Source organism: Motacilla alba, chromosome 15, assembly GCF_015832195.1.
Source record: "Motacilla alba alba isolate MOTALB_02 chromosome 15, Motacilla_alba_V1.0_pri, whole genome shotgun sequence".
Taxonomy (NCBI): Eukaryota; Metazoa; Chordata; class Aves; order Passeriformes; family Motacillidae; genus Motacilla; species Motacilla alba.
Genome location: NC_052030.1, coordinates 13,852,847 through 13,868,522, shown reverse-complemented (window position 1 = coordinate 13,868,522; position 15,676 = coordinate 13,852,847). Strand labels below are relative to the sequence as shown.

General features: G+C 48.6%; 1 protein-coding gene across 5 annotated transcripts in view; it reads left to right on the top strand.

Annotated features, from left to right (window-relative positions):
* Window positions 1–15,676, top strand: part of LOC119707503 (adhesion G-protein coupled receptor D1-like) — a 109,649-nt gene that overhangs the window by 62,023 nt on the left and 31,950 nt on the right. For all 5 annotated transcript variants that reach the window (XM_038152590.1, XM_038152589.1, XM_038152594.1 and 2 more), the window contains 3 exons: window positions 7,446–7,549; window positions 10,199–10,310; window positions 14,714–14,867. In XM_038152590.1, the coding sequence (XP_038008518.1) occupies window positions 7,446–7,549; window positions 10,199–10,310; window positions 14,714–14,867 (370 nt within the window). The remainder of the gene's footprint in view (window positions 1–7,445; window positions 7,550–10,198; window positions 10,311–14,713; window positions 14,868–15,676) is intronic.

Genomic DNA, 15,676 nt, shown 5'->3' with positions numbered 1-15,676 from the left:
CCAGCAAACAAATCATTGCTGCAGCTGCCCCTGGGAGCTGCTTCCTCCTCCCTCCCTGGCCCACAGAGCAGTTCCAGGCTCTCCTCCACCCAGGGCAGCCAGCACAAACAGGGGGGAGCCACTGGTGCACCAGTGTAGCTGTGGTGGGAGAATGGAGGAAATAAGCCATTTATTTGGATGTGTTTGCTCCTCTGGAGAAGGGCCAGGAGGAGGAGAGCCAGGGCAGGGGGCTGCCTGAGGGGTTGTTTGCAGCAGGGGTGCAGCAGAGTCCTGCTGGGTGGGACCCCGGACACCCCTTGGGGTCACCCCTGGGGACCCCAGCTCCGTGCTGGGGGCTCTGGAGGAGGGACAGGGACAGTGGCAGGGACAGGAGAGCAGAGCAGCAGCCCCTGGCACACGCGGACAGGAGTGCTCCTTCCTAGGCAGCAGGAACCCGGCCCAGAGCTGCAGCTCAGAAGGGCTCAGGGAGCGTTCAGAGGCTGTCACTGCATTTTGGGCAGCTCCACTCCCCCCATCCAGAGTGGGCCCTCTGCTCCTGCCAGGGAGCATGCCAGCCATCTGGCAGATTTGTTGTTGTAGTGATCCAGCAGCTACAAAGCATGCCAGGCTATTTGTACCATCTGCCACGTAAATGTCACTCCAGCTGAAGGATGGTGGACACCTGGGGACCCAGGGCTCAAAAGCCCTTTTCGAGAATCATTTTCTCCCACAGAAAAATAGAGTTTGAAGCTTGGGTCCCCCTCCCCCAAAACACCAATGCAGGACACAGCTGAAATATTTCTGTCTCCTGAACCATTCTCTTAAATTGTTCTTTTTTCCTGTTTTTCCTCTTGCTGTCTTTTCCAACTGTGAGGGGATAAAAATGGCTCCTATAAAGTCCACATGTGGATGGACATTTCCAGCAAAGCAGTAGTGTTGTACAATCTGTGGTAGAAACTGTTTGGGGTTTTGAACACATTTTCTGCATTTCTAAAGCTAGAAATTACTTTGTTTTTTATGCCATTTGTAGCCTGTTCACAATTCAGAAGAGACCATCAATCAATACAGTTCAAGCAGCTCACCACTGGGCTTGTAAGCAGACAAGTGTTTATACAGGGAAAATACTTAAAACCCTCTGATCTTGATGATGGAACTTAGAAACAACCCTTAGCATTTTTAGGGAGCCCAGGATTCTGAAAAGGTTTGGGTATTCATCTGTGAGCTTCTATTTACAAAAAGAAAATCATCCCCAATTTCTTTTCTTGTGGCAATATGTGTTTTTACTTTATTTTTCACTGTTATGGCTGAGTTTTGATAATGTATGGCTGACTGAGAAAAAGGTGCATCAATTCTTGTTCATAAAAAGGCTGTTTTGGAAAAGTCCTAGTATTGCAAAATACTTTAAAACTATGGGGGTAGATGTGTAATTTATCAGTTTGGAGCATTGTTTCCTAAATCTAATATTGCAGTTATTAATCAAACACTGCACTTTGTGTGCAATAAAATAGCAGTCTGAAATCATCAGGTTTTTTCTTAAAATTTTCAGCCAGCTTCATTTGTCCTCAAACAGGACAACAAAATGGAAATAACGTGGCACTCTCTGATTTCTGCTGTTTTGTAATTTTTGTATAATTACTTTTCTCAGCATGCCTTTCATTGCTGGGAACATAAAAAGAATAATGCCTTAGTCCAGTAGTTTTTCTTTGTGCTGCATATTTAAAAATTGGGAAGGCATTGCGATTTCTGTGGTCCTTTTTTATCACCACGGACAGTTTGTGCAGCTGAAAAGATCTCCACAGACAGCCCTCAGCCGTCGGATGAGCCGGGATAACTCAGCCTGGCTGTTTATTCCCGCTTTGCTTTGTAAACCCCTTTGCTCTTGCTCACTCTCCCCTGCCCCTCCATTTCCCTGCGGAGGGGCACATCTGCCTGGGGCTCACTGGGACGGGGCATCAGGTTTCTCTTGTCTGTGTGACACCCGTGCTCATCGTCCCCTGCTCTTGAACTGAACCCAGAGCCGCTGCTCCTTCCTCTGCTGTCCCACCCCTGTGCCAGCACAGCTCCGCTGATCTCCATGCCAGGAAACAGGAGGATTTCTGCTTGTCCCTCATCCCAGGGAATTACACGGGAAAGGCTGGGCTGGTGCTGCGGGATACTGAACCCCTCGAATTCCTTAGGGAATTGTTTGGCAGTTTCTGAGTTTCACTCAGCAGGGGAGAACAAAAATGGGTTTTTATTTTGGAAAAACACAAATATTTAAGAGTGCTATAACTGTTGAAATAACTGCTTTGTTTGAGAAGCATGATGGAGTAGTCTATTTTAATCAGAATACTCACCAAAAGAACAGAGACTTCCTTTCTGTGGTGGAAATGGAAGCACTGAAGCACTTGGCAGCCAGTTCTTCTTGCTGACTGAAGGATTTCCCCATGCAGTTATGAGCAGGGCACCTCTATCCATCTCTTTTCTCTTGAGATGCAGCCACTGTGTGTTTGAGTTCGGTGTGCCTCCTGCAGTGCCCTTTCCGGGCTCTTTGTCCCCAGGCTGGGCTCAGGGGCACCCAGGGCACAGCCTCACCCCGTGCCAGCCCTGGGCCCAAATGGGAACCAAAGCCCAGCCTGGGAAAACAGAGCTAGACACCCTCATTCTTATGGAATTGCCCTGGGAGCTGGGAGTTTCACCACCCTCGGCTGCTCTGAAGGGTCTCAGACCCAGCCTGGCAGGAGCCTGCATTGCTGTGACCCCTCTGGGGCTGATCCTGCTGGCCAGGGGACTGGGCTCTGGCTGCTGGCTGGGGACCAGGAGGAGCTGCTCCTGCGGGATGGGAAGGTGGAGAGCAGCTGTGCCAGCCTGGCTGGATGGGGACCAGGAGGAGCTGCTCCTGCTGCAGCAGAAGGTGCAGAGAGCTCTACCAGCTCTGCTGGATGGGCAGGAGCAGTTCCTTGAGTCTCAGGGGATAATCTGCTGTGAATACAGCATTTAACATTTCCTTCGAGCCTTAGACTTGAAAGGAAGGCAGAAAAAACCCACCCTGCTCTGTGTTGCACTAACAGGTTTTAGAAGAATTTGGAAATATCAGCTTTTCTGGTCCCTCTGTGTTGCACTAACAGGTTTTAGAAGAACTTGGAAATATCAGCTTTTCTGGTCCCCAGACTTTATTATGATCTGATGCCACCTCACAACTTGAGTCCTTCCACCTTGCCATGCTTCCTTCAAGCTTCATTTGAACGAAGAACTTGCTGTTTGAGATGTGTAATGAGCACAACCCCTACTGTTTGATAACAGTGCCCAGAACTACTATAAAAATGATGTGGGCATTTAAAAATACGAATTAATATCTTGGTAGAGATATTTGGAAAATTCCTTATTTTTCATGTCACAGTGAAAAGTTTTAAATAAGCAGCACCAGGCTGGGCTGGCTGGAGGAAAATGTGCCTTTAATCCTGAACGCCCCCTCTGCAGCACTTTGTTGCAGATTGCTAGGAGCTGTGGAGTTAATAGAGAAGGGGAATTCAAAAACAATTCTGCTGGAAATGGCTGGTAAAGATGATTGCATTGGTGATTCTCAGAGGCCTTTTTTTCTTTAAATTCCCAGTATCTGATGCATTGTGGCTTGAGAATAGAAGTTTGTGCACCAAATTAGGCTTTTCTGTGGGCGGTGATTGCACAGTGCCACTCAGTATGGCCCCTCCAAAATCCATCCTGTGCTGTCAGGGAGCAGACTGAGCCTCCTGAACTCACCACAGATTTCATTTTAAAAAAAATGGAATGTTATGTACCTAACCAAGTGCTTGGCAGGCTGAAGGAAAACAGAGATTTGTATTGTTGTTACTATTATTTAACATATAAATAAAGGCCTCTCTGGGCTGAAACTGAATTTCAGCAGCCTTTCTGGAGGCAATTAAAACCATTAGCTTCATCAGCCAAGGCCAGCGTTTTGATGTCTCTGAGACACTCAGGCTGCCAAAGTTAATTATTCATCCTTTTCTTAATTGGATTCAGATTACATTTTAAAGGTACAACTTCAGAAGATTTGGCTGAGCCTTAGCTGCTCCCCCTGCCCTCCTCCCCCAGGGAATCCTCAGGGAGGCTGTTCAGGCTTGCAGAGGGGTTTGAGGGTGCACTTCAGGGCTGGGCAGCCCCTGGCACATCTGTCAGGTCAATAAACAGGAAAAGGGATTTGCACAGGGGGGGAATTTCCCGTGAGATGGAAAGCTGACCAAAAGGGAGATGGAAATCTAGCTCACTCTCAGGGCAAAGTGCAGTTGCCATGGCATTTCCACCAGTGAGCAAATAGCTGGTTTGATGAAATGCATCCTCTACAGGCAAACACATCCTGGCTGCACCAGGGAGTGAGGCTAAGGCACAAACCAGAGCTGTGATACCCTCCTCAGCAAGCAGGAATCATTTTTGAGCCTGTGAAACCATTTTTGGTTCAAGAACTTGCCTTTTTCTGGAGGATGAATTGTTTTCCAGAAAGGAGATTTCTAAAGTAGTCTGGGCAGTGAAATTACTGCTTTTGGTGTCTAAATAGTGATTTAATATCTTGGTACAGGGACAAACCCGGTCAGGATCAGCTATGACAAGCCCTGGTTGAAGAGTTTGAGCTCAGCCTTTGTCTGATTGTGACCTCTGAAGGCAGAAACAGAGGGATGCTTTGCAGAATGTGAGGGGAGCATTTTAGGTTAGAAGTCCCTTCCTTTGGAGAAAGCCAGAAGTTCCCTCTTTGCCGAGCAGAAGAGGTGCAGTCAGTGGCCTGGGAGGTGAACAATTTGCAAAAGGACAGGGACAGGAGGGCAAGTGTCCCCTGGGAAAAGGGAGCACTGAGCAGAGAGCCCAGGCAGCTGCTCTGAGCAGGCCAGGGGCTGTTGTTGGGTGAGTTTTTGCTGCCTGTGAGTTTCCAGAGAAGAAGTGTTAAATAACGTAGTAACTTTTAGGAGGGAGAGCAAGGGTGGGGCAGCGGGCTGCCCCTGGCTCCCTGGCAGCGCCCAAGGCCAGGCTGGACGGGGCTGGGACACCCTGGGGCAGTGGGAGGTGTCCCTGCCGTGACAGGGCTGGCACTGTACCATTAAGGTCCCTTCCAGCCCAGGCCATTCTGTGATTTTTTGCCCATTTCCACTGGTTTGCTCCTTCGTATCTTCTCTATTTGTCTGTGATGGTAAAGACACCACCCCTTGAGATCTCTGCCAGTGCAAGCACCAGGACAGAGCACTGTAAATCTGAATTTTCCCTGGGCAGGGAAGCTCTCTAGGGAACATTTTCTGGCTGAAGGACTGCTGAGAATTACTGATTTCAGAGTGGCTTTACATCTGAAAAGCTTCCTCTGCTCCCCTCCTCCTGTAGAATGGTGAGCCCCCTGCAGCCAGGGAAAAGGGTGTCTGCTGGAGGCAGCAGGAAATAAGGTCCATGCATTTTGGACATGAATATACCTGATGAGGAAATCACTTCTAAACTGCTCCATTTACCACACAGATTATTCCTGTTTCAGGAATATTCTGTGAAGAATGCCTGTACATGCCTTCTTTGGGGAAGAGGGATGACAGCATCTCTGTTGCAGGAATTATCTGGAGCTTTTAAGCTGCTCCAGTACACAGAACTCTTTTGTTTCTGTAATTGATGCTGTCCAGTCAGGGAAAAGAAATGTGACTTTGGCTGAAAAAGAAGAAATACTCAAGAGCTGCATCATATTTCCTAGGAACAGCAACACCATAGCAACAGTTGTCTTTCAGAGCTGCTGCATCCCTCAATGGCTCTCAGATTGCTGAGCCCTTCTGCTGGAAACTCTGCACACGTGAGCTGCTGCACCTGGCAGACAGTTACACCCAAACCCTACTCACACAGCGCATCTTTTTGTCTGTGTTTGTGTTTTCCCATGAGCACGTGGAGCGTTATTGCTCTCCTTCAAGAGGAATTTTAATGGGGAGTTTATTGGTGGAGCTGCTTCGATTTGATGATCTCTAATGGAATACTTTGTCTGGGTGGGAAATTTTATTGTGTGTGTGGAAAATAATAGAAAATCCCAAACATATGTGAAAGGACTAGATTTTATTAGATAAATGTGCTGTAAAAAAGTTTTGGAAAGATATCATTCCTTTTAGTATTTTTTTTATAACCAATGAATATTTTTCAGCTTGGAATTTAATTAATAGTAAATCGAGATTGAAACAATAACACAGTATTTCAAGCATCATAATTAAAACTCTTTGATTGGGTAATTTTTTTCCTTCAGTTCATGAAAATGTCAAGCCTATCCAGAATCAAGTCAGGAAAAATGTTTGAAAATTCTTCTAGGATGAGAAAGCTTTTTCCTGCCTGGCTCTGTTCTACTTATTGCATATTAATACTGCCTGGCTCCCTTTGCTGGGTGTGGCTCTTTTGTCATTCTTTTATGAGAACTTGCATGGAAAATTAAAACGCATGCTGATTAATCTGAGTGGCCAAACCACCCTGTCCTCCTTGCACTGACTCTGTCCAGGTTTAACACAGATCCTGCTGGAGAGCACCACGGAGTTTCAGTTTAATGTTCCTAAAAATTGCATTGCCTCTGCAAGAGATGCCAGCAGGCAGAAGCGGAGGCTGAGAGCAGAGGCTTGCCCTCCTGCTGCTCACGCTGGCTCCTTGCTGGGGTTTTCCATCCCGTGGTGTCAGCCCAGCTCCCTCAGCAGGCTCTGGGGGATCCATCCAGAGCCAGTGATGGAGCTGTGCTTTTAATGGCTGCGAGCGGCTCTGCTGGGTGGCTTCTCTGGTTTGTCGGGTCCCCCTGCAGGGTGGTGCTTGCACAGGGGTGGGAATGACTGCGAGTATTGCTGTGAGCACCACTGCCAGCATCGCTGCAGCATCACTGGGGACATCACTGCAGCATCACTGGGGGCATCACTGGGGGCATCACTGCAGCACCACTGCCAGCATCGCTGCAGCATCACTGGGGACATCACTGGGGGCATCACTGGGGGCACCACTGCAGCACCACTGCCAGCATTGCTGCAGCATCACTGGGGGCATCACTGCAGTATCACAGGGCCCTGCGAGCTGCCCAGGCTGAGCTGCCCAGGCTGCCGGGCCCTGTAGCCACGGCAGGAGCCGCTGCTGCTGGGGACCCGGGCTGTGACACAGGACAGGGACCCAGTGCCAGCCCTGGCTGCTGCTGGGGACCCGGGCTGTGACACAGGACAGGGACCGGGTGCCAGCCCTGGCTGCTGCTGGGACCCGGGCTGTGACACAGGACAGGGACAGGGTGCCAGCCCTGGCTGCTGGGGACCCAGACTGTGACACAGGACAGGGACAGGGTGCCAGCCCTGGCTGCCGCTGGGACCCGGGCTGTGACACAGGACAGGGACCGGGTGCCAGCCCTGGCTGCCGCTGGGGACCCGGGCTGTGACACAGGACAGGGACCCCGCGGGCAGGGCAGGGCTGGCCGCGCTCGGTGTGGCAGCGGCTCACAGCTGTGTTCTGTCTCTCCTTTGGCGCAGCTGACGAGAGAACACCAGGTGGCCCTCTCCTCCATCACTTACATCGGCTGCGCTCTGTCCATCCTCTGCCTGACGATCACCCTGGTCACGTTCGCGGTGCTGTCGTGAGTAATTTTAACTTCATACCTGCTGAGCAGCTAGCACGCAGGATCCCTTCATCTGCCCAGGATAAAACAAAGGCTATTAATTCTACAACCTTCCTTAATTAGATTCGGCACATGTATTTGTAACACTTGGTTGGTTATTTCTAAATTACTTTCATTTCCTGAAATGGGATGGTCTTTATATAGCAAGCTATTTCAATCTCGTGAGAGATTTTAATTTTTTTAACTGTCCCTGCTTTGCCAGAGTTCAGGAATCTTGCAAAGAGCCTTGTCTTGGTCTTGGTCTGCACTCCAGCACAATGTGAGCAGGGGCTGCAGGACCCCCCCTCTGTCCCCCCACATTTTGGGTTGCTTGGAGTATACAGACAGCACTTCTGCTTTTCCACCGTCCTGTCTGTAAGGCAGGGTGCAGAGAAAGGAATGCCCAGTAAGGAAGTCTCAGTCAGCCCTGGCTGCCTGACTTGAGTTTCACACCACTGTACACAATTACCTTATGGAGCCCACGTTTATGTTAAGTGTCTCGCTGTTCTCCATCAGGCCGGTTTGCTGTGCTGCTTTAGCGGGGTGAAGGACACTGTAAGCAGTGTGAAATCCACTCCATGGCTCGTGGTTGAATCCCTCTGCATCTGCTGCCCCAAGCAGGGCAGCCCTGAGAGGGCTCTGTGCTGGGAAGGCCTCTGCCCCAGGGCATCCGCACCTTTATTCCTGTTTATGTTCCCGCAGTGACAAATGAGTTTGAGGCCCAGCTGGGCTTGATACAAACATTCCTGGAAAAAAGCTTTCATGAAGGTTTGTGTCTAAATAAGAAACAGAAAACCTGACTAAGGGTGAAGTAACTTGTCCAAGGCTCTGCAGCACTTTGGGAGTACAGCAAGGAGTGGGATTCTTGTCTCCTTTCACACACTAAACCATATTGTTCCCACTTACGAGTTTGATTCTTGTTTTCTGTGCCGAAGCATGTATTTTGGACATTTTGTTAAGAGGCCAGTTTCTAGGGAAAAGGACTGCATCTCAGTAAACTGATTGCAATGCCTGTTTTTTTCCAGACCCTGTATTATTTCCAAGTTTCGAGGTCTGTGTTGGTCATACTTGGATTAAGAGCATAACGTGTGGCAAAATCCACTCTAAATAAGTCCAGCATCTGCCTATCTGACATTGTGCTGTTGGCATGCTTAGGCTAAGGGGAATGATCTGCTCCATTTTAGTCTGAGGGCAGAACTGGATGTCAGAGTGTTTAGAAAGGAAAAAGGAGCAGAAGGAGGAGGTGTTGCTGCAGCAGGGCTGAAAACTCCTCAAGGACCTGGAGGCAAACAGAGGACTTGGGAGAGAGCTTGGAGCCAGCTGACTGTCACAGGGTTAAGCACCCCACCTACATACAGCCTCCTTCAAACTGCCAATTTAAAATAATTTGATTATCTTTTCACTGGAGAGCAGGGTCTCGTTAAGCAGCTGAAGTGGAATTTTGCAATGTGGTGTTAGATGACTGTGACATAAGTGGAGAAGAATCTGGCAAGTTCTTTGCTACTCCGTGTCCTGGCAAGGGCAGCCCCTTCCCGGGAGGGCAGTGAGCCCTGTCCCCTCCTGGGTGACACTGCCCAGCTTGTGGCACATGGAGCTCCTCATTACCGAGCCATTGGCACCAGGCAGAGCATCCTTTGAGTTACTTTTTGGGATCTGGATACTTCTTGTCGTCTCCCTCTTCATTCCCGCTCCATGGAGCAGAGCAGCAGGCAGGGTGCATTGGAATAGGAACCTGTTATCACCAGGACTGTTTGTTTTCTAAAGAGAACAGAATTTAAGGCAAGCCTGCGATGTTCAGATCAATGTTTTTTGTTTTCTGTTTCCTATTTTGGGATGAGAACAGAAACACGAAGTCAGCAGACTTCCAGGAAAGCCTGTTCTTGTCAGATTTCCAGCTGGTTTTTGAAAAGCCAAGGGAGATATGCTCAGATGATGTTGAAACCACAGTCAGGTCCCTGTCAAGGCAGGCACTGCCCATCTGTATTGGAGCTATCATTCCTGTGCTCAGAAGTTATATTTGTATAAATCAGAATTGGAGCCAATGTCTTTTCCCATTCCCTGATTTCCCAGAAAGGCAAACACCAACAAAATAAACCCAGAAACTCTGGCACAGTGTGGGTACAGGTGCCAGGTGCTTTCTGTGAGGAGTGAGTGTGACCTCCCTGGCATCCCAGCCCCCTGCAGGACCAAACCTTTGCTGATTTCTGTCACTGGGTGTGAGTGACCCCTCGGCATCCCAGCACTCTCCAGGTTCAAACCTTTGCTGATTTCTGTCACTGGGTGTGACCTCCCTGGCATCCCAGCACTCTCCAGGTTCAAACCCCTTGCTGATTTCTGTCACTGGGTGTGAGTGACCCCTTGGCATCCCAGCCCCCTGCAGGACCAAACCCCTTGCTGATTTCTGCCACTGGCCATCAGTCTGTCGTGCGCAGATCGATGTTCTGCTGCCTCCAGGGGAGCAGCAGGATGCCAGAGGCTCCGCTCAGGTACTGCCCCACGCTGCTGGGAGGAGAGCCCCAAAGGCCCCAGGCCCCCCCAGCGAACCCAGAGCCAGCGTCAGTGCTTGCTGCTGAGCGAGAGGTGCCCTGGTGCCCGTGGAACGTGCTGAGGTGTTTCTGTGCCCTGCAGGTCCGTCAGCACCATCCGCAACCAGCGCTACCACATCCACGCCAACCTGTCGAGCGCCGTGCTGCTGGGCCAGGCGCTGCTGCTGGCCAGCTTCCAGCTCAGCCCCGCAACCGTGAGTCTCGGGGGTCCTCTGGGGCAGCCAGGGGATGGGTGAAAAAGAAAAACCCCAGGGGTCCTCTGGGGCAGCCAGGCAACGCGGGGGCCACTGCCACACCTCGGGGAGCTCCTGCCAGGGCAGATCTGCCTGTGACGTGCCTCAGCCAGCAAACTGCAGGGGAACGCCTCGGGCAGGCAGGGTACCATTCAAGGGCACAGTGGTCTAAACCAGCTCATGGTTCAGTGGTCTAAACCATTGAAACTGGCACCCAAGACAGCCCAGTTAGAGTAAGACAAACAGGCCAAGTTAACAGCATCACACACCAGTAAATCCAATTTCTTTCTGCTGTTAATTTTAAAAACACCATTTAAAGCAACATAAGGTCTTTGATGGAAAGTTCCACCTGAAGAGCAGAAGCAAAACCTGATTTTACAATTAACTTCCAGGGTGCTCTGTGTTTGTGCTGGTAAAAACTCGGCTACCTTTGTGACCAGCTGCTGCTCCGCATTATTTTTCAGAAGCAGCCAGTGGTTTCTATTATTGGGGGGGTGGGGGTGGTGTTTTTTCTCAGTAGAAGCAAATATGAGGTTTGCACATTGTTCATTTTGCCAGTACAACAGCCACCTAAATTTATATTCAGCTCAGATGGGATCCCTTGAATTTCTGTTACCTTTATAAATAACTGTAATTCCTGGTTTGCACAGGCAGTCATTACCTGAGGACCTAAAAGCACTTTGGAAAACTAAGTTCATATTCTTTTGCTGTTTAACATTCGGGTGGGTCCTGAATGAGTCATTCAATGTGCAAGGGAGAAAATGAGAGGGGATGGTTTAGAAGGAAAATGAAATGGAGACATTGGAGAGCAGCAAAAGATGAAACTGAAGACAGTAGAAACCAGGCATGAAAATAATCCCCTTTAAGTAGAGAGCTAAAACCCTGTTGAAAGGACATGGGCTTGAGGGGATGGAAGGTTCACTCAGCATGACAGTGTCTGGTATTCTCACGGGTTTTTCTTTTTCACCCATCCCAAATTTTCGGACAATTCAGCTGAGTCACTTCAGCTGTCAAGGAAAGCCCCTTGACAGCTCAGCAAGGCCAGCAGGGCCAGGTGTGCTCCGTGGTGGGGGGCTCCAGCTGCGTGTCCGGGGGGCTGGAGGAGGGAGAGCCCTGCTCTCCAGGGACCAGCCCCGGGCCGCCCTCATCCGAACGAGCCCTGGGCACGCTCGGGTCCTGCTTGCTGAGCCAGGCTTGCGAAACGCTCAGCAGCCTCGGGCTGCAGCTCGGCCGAGGCAGATTTCCTCTTAAACCTGTCCCAAACCTGCTCTGGTGGAATGGGGACGGCGGCACGAGGAGTGAGACCTGTTTTACACCCCAGGCTTTCAGAGATGAAATGCTTCACAGAATCCCTGGATTTTTTAGCCCTGCCTCCTCTGTAACAGCTGTAATTGTATGGGATAACTCTGTAAAGATCTGAAAGTTGACAGAGGTGATGTAAATACTGTCTGCTGGGCTTTTATTTTCGTGCTTTGTCCTCTTGGAACCAGGGGGGTTGTGATTCATCCCTTTATTGGTCTCCTGTCATTACCCACTCCTGACTAGCTTTGACAGCAGCCTAAATACCTTTAATTGCAGCTTTAATTGAGCTGCTGAGCGGTGGCTTACAGAAAGAGGCAGTATTTGCACTAGCAGGTGCCAATCTGCAGTCTTTGCCTCTGCCAGGGCTGCTGTGTCGGTGCTGAGCTGTTTTGGGTGCCCCAAAGGAGCCTCTGTGCCCCCTGCTCGAGGCTGGCACTGCCTCCTTGCCCTGAGCCTCCCCACCCTTTCCCCATCTCTGGCTCTGGGTATTGCAGTTTTGACTGCAGACATGGCATACAGCATTCCCTGCTGTTTTCAGATGCCTTATTTAATGATTTTCAATTCATTCTACAGCAATTTTTCTTTTGTCGAGTAGCAGTGGATTTTTAGTTTCTTTTGTAGAATAATAGTGATTTTTAACCACAAAGCTTTATCTTCACAAACAGGACTTTAATCTTTCCAGTACACCTAATTTATTCATTTATTTATAAAAAGCTGGTCATTGACACCCATCATAAATAGTTAACTGATCATGGCATATTCCAGGAAGGCAGTTCTTCCCACAATCAGGTTATCTTTTTATGTCTTTATATTATTGAGACACAGGAAAATGAAAATTGAAGTGTAAGGTGTTAGCCAGCACTGGGTTTTTTCCAGCACAACCAGGAAAATCTAATGTCTCTACTGTCTGCAGTTCTGGATCATGGTATTTATCTCTTTCTCACTCAATACTCCTGCCTGGAATTGCTGGAAACATCCAAATGGAGTGGTGAAACAAGCTGCTTTTGTTTGTGACATAGCTGTAAAATTACCTATCTGTTTTAAGACTGTCCTCAGGAAAAAAAAAAAAGACAAATATTTTCTGGGAGGCCTTTCTGAAAGCCAGCTTTATTTCTCATCAGCAGTAACAGGACAGACCTTGCTGCTGGCTGGGCTGCTTCTTCTGCTTCCACAGACCCTCCAGCTGCTGTCCCCTCTAAGAGTGGCAGGAACAAGATCTGCCTTTTTACAAGCATTCTGCTAAAAGTTGGTGTTTCACAAGGTGCAGCTAGAGAGACATGCTTGGGTTAGTGTGGAAAGCTTCTCAGTGCTTTTACAGAAGGCAATTTTGCCATAGAAGAGTAACTGCTAAGCAATAATGAAGGCAAAAAACCCAACCAGAATAAGCAGCAACTTTGCTATGGATTTTATGTACAAATCTGCAACTAGGTATTATACAAAATTCTATGCAGACCAGCCTCCTGCTACTTCACCGTGTGCTATTTTTCTGCTGCTTTGTGATTCATATTGTTTGGCTACTCAAAAGTTGGAAAATATCCATTTGACAGAACTAGCCTGTACGTCAGCTTTATGTTGCATTTAGATTTCTGTGGACTAATCTTCTGGTAGAAATCAAAAGGCATTAAAATGGATTTTATAGCCTTATGATAAAATTAACTGGAAAGGCTCTTACAGCTTTTGTCAATAAGCTAATCTGGTTTAATAACATGTCACTGAACTTTGTGATATACTAAACCACATACAGCCCTCACTTACACAAATTAACCCCAAATTTAGTGCTTTTGAACACAGGTAGTCCCACTGGATTTGCATTAGAATGTCCTTGCACTCGTCCAAGTGAGTCTGTACAGGAAAGCCTCCATTTTCATTACACCACCACGTCCCAACGCTTTAATTTTCATTGGAGTACAAAATCCCAAACCATCAGCATCAAGAATAAAATGCCAGCCCAGCAGAGCTCAGCTCACGCAGCAGAGGGATCTAACCATCAACATCTGAGGCAGCAAACTGGCTCCTGCTGGGGGAGCTGCCCCAGCCCAGCCTGGAGCCTTCCTGGGGCTGCTCCAGCTCAGGAGGCAAAAGCCTTCCCCCCACCCCGGGCTGGGGGCAAGCAGCCCCGGGGGAATGTGCAGGGGACACCGAGGGGTGGCACAGCTGCAGGGCACAGTGCCCATGCCAGCAGCCTGCCACCAACAGGGCAGGGCCCTGGGCACGGCTGAGCTGAGCTGAGCTGAGCTGAGCTGAGCTGAGGCAGAGCAAACCAGCTGCTCTCATGGGGCATCACCCTGGGGACATCACCTTGGGGACATCACCCTGGGGACATCACCCTGGGGACATCCCTGCAGTCACTTCTGCTCTGTCCCTGAGTGATGGGCACAGCCACTCTGCTGAGAGCTCCTCGGAAGAGTCAGCGAGGAAGGGAAGGGAGAAGGGGTGAGTGAGGAAAGGGAAAGGAGAAGCAGAGAGTGAGGAATGGGGAAAGGAGTGAGTGAGTGAGGAAAGGGAGAAGCAGAGAGGGAGCAAAGGCCAGTGGGGAGCACCTGGGGCTGGGGAAGAAGAAAGGATTCCACTCTCCTGTTTTTAAGGCTGGTCAGACAGAGGCTTAGAGAAAAATTAAAGGTGGCTGAGAGGAGCACCTCAAGGAAAAGCAGGCAGCAGGGGACAGGACGACACTGGTACCCCACGTCCTTGACTCCTGTATTCACTACAGGCTCAGCAGCCAGATGCACACACTCAGTTTTGAGTCCCTTAATATTTTGTAGACTTTAATGGGAGTACTGCTCCTGCTGTTATAAATAAATAACACATTTGGATTTCCACACCACATTTGGCAATGTTGTTAGGGGTTTCTTTATTATTTTTTTAAAGGTAAGAGGATTTGTTACTCTGAAGCTGAAAATGCAGTAGAAAAATGAAATTGTCTATTGCTTTCTAAGACAGTTTTACTCCAGTGATTTAGCATTTAGCCTGTAAATGTCTATAGAAGTTAAAAAAAAAAAAAAAGAAAATGGATGTGACTGTATCACAAAGAACTAATGTATTCATTTTTACTCTTAATTTAGCTGCCTTGCAAGATATTGGCCATTCTCCTTCATTTTTTCTTCCTGAGTGCGTTTGCGTGGATGCTGGTGGAAGGATTTCATCTTTACAGCATGGTGATCAAAGTATTTGGGTCAGAAGAAAGCAAGCACTTATATTATTATGGAATTGGATGGGGTAAGCATTTAGTAGCTGCTTACTTTAAGTCTCCTCACTGTAGGACAAGATTATATCCAGAAGCATATTTGAAGTTGTCATCTTACCATCACAGTTTGCCTTACTGAGAGCAGGTCTGTTGGATGAGAAAATGCATAATTTTTCTGACTGCAGTCAGGCTTCCAAAGGTGCAGTCCTTGAGCCAGCTCCCCTGCAGGGAGTGCCACAACCTCTGCAGGCCAGGCTGACCCTTGGTTACCAAATCATGGCAGCTCTGGGGGAGGGAGGTCTCACCACTCTGCTGTGCTCTTTTGGTTCTGGCTCACAGCAGCAGCTTATTCCACCTGCATTCTGCAAAGCCATGCCTGAAAAACGGGCACAGACTTCACGGGCTGGTGCTTTGCTGTAGCACAGCTCTTCTGTCCCACCATTTGCAGCTGGCAGAGTTTGTGGTGCTGATGTTTTCCCACTTCAGCCAGTTTCCTTCAGAAACTGCCACAGAGTGAAGACTTTGTTCTGAGCTGTCAAATGACATAAATTCTATTATTTGCTGTTATTTGTTGCCCAGATGTGATGTAACACAGCAGAAGAAAATCAGCTTCCCAATATAAAATTAGGAGAATATACTCGTCCCCATCAAGCAAAGCAGATCTTTTCATCACTGGAGGGAAATACACTTTCTTTTGTGTCTACTGCTTCATCTTTCTCAATAAATGGCATACTTAGCCTTTCAGAATTGATGTCCTAAAATTGTTTTGAATTGTCTGCCACAGAGTTTCTACAGCCTGGGGTTTTTTTTTGTATTCTTTGGGGTTTTTCCTTGTATTGAA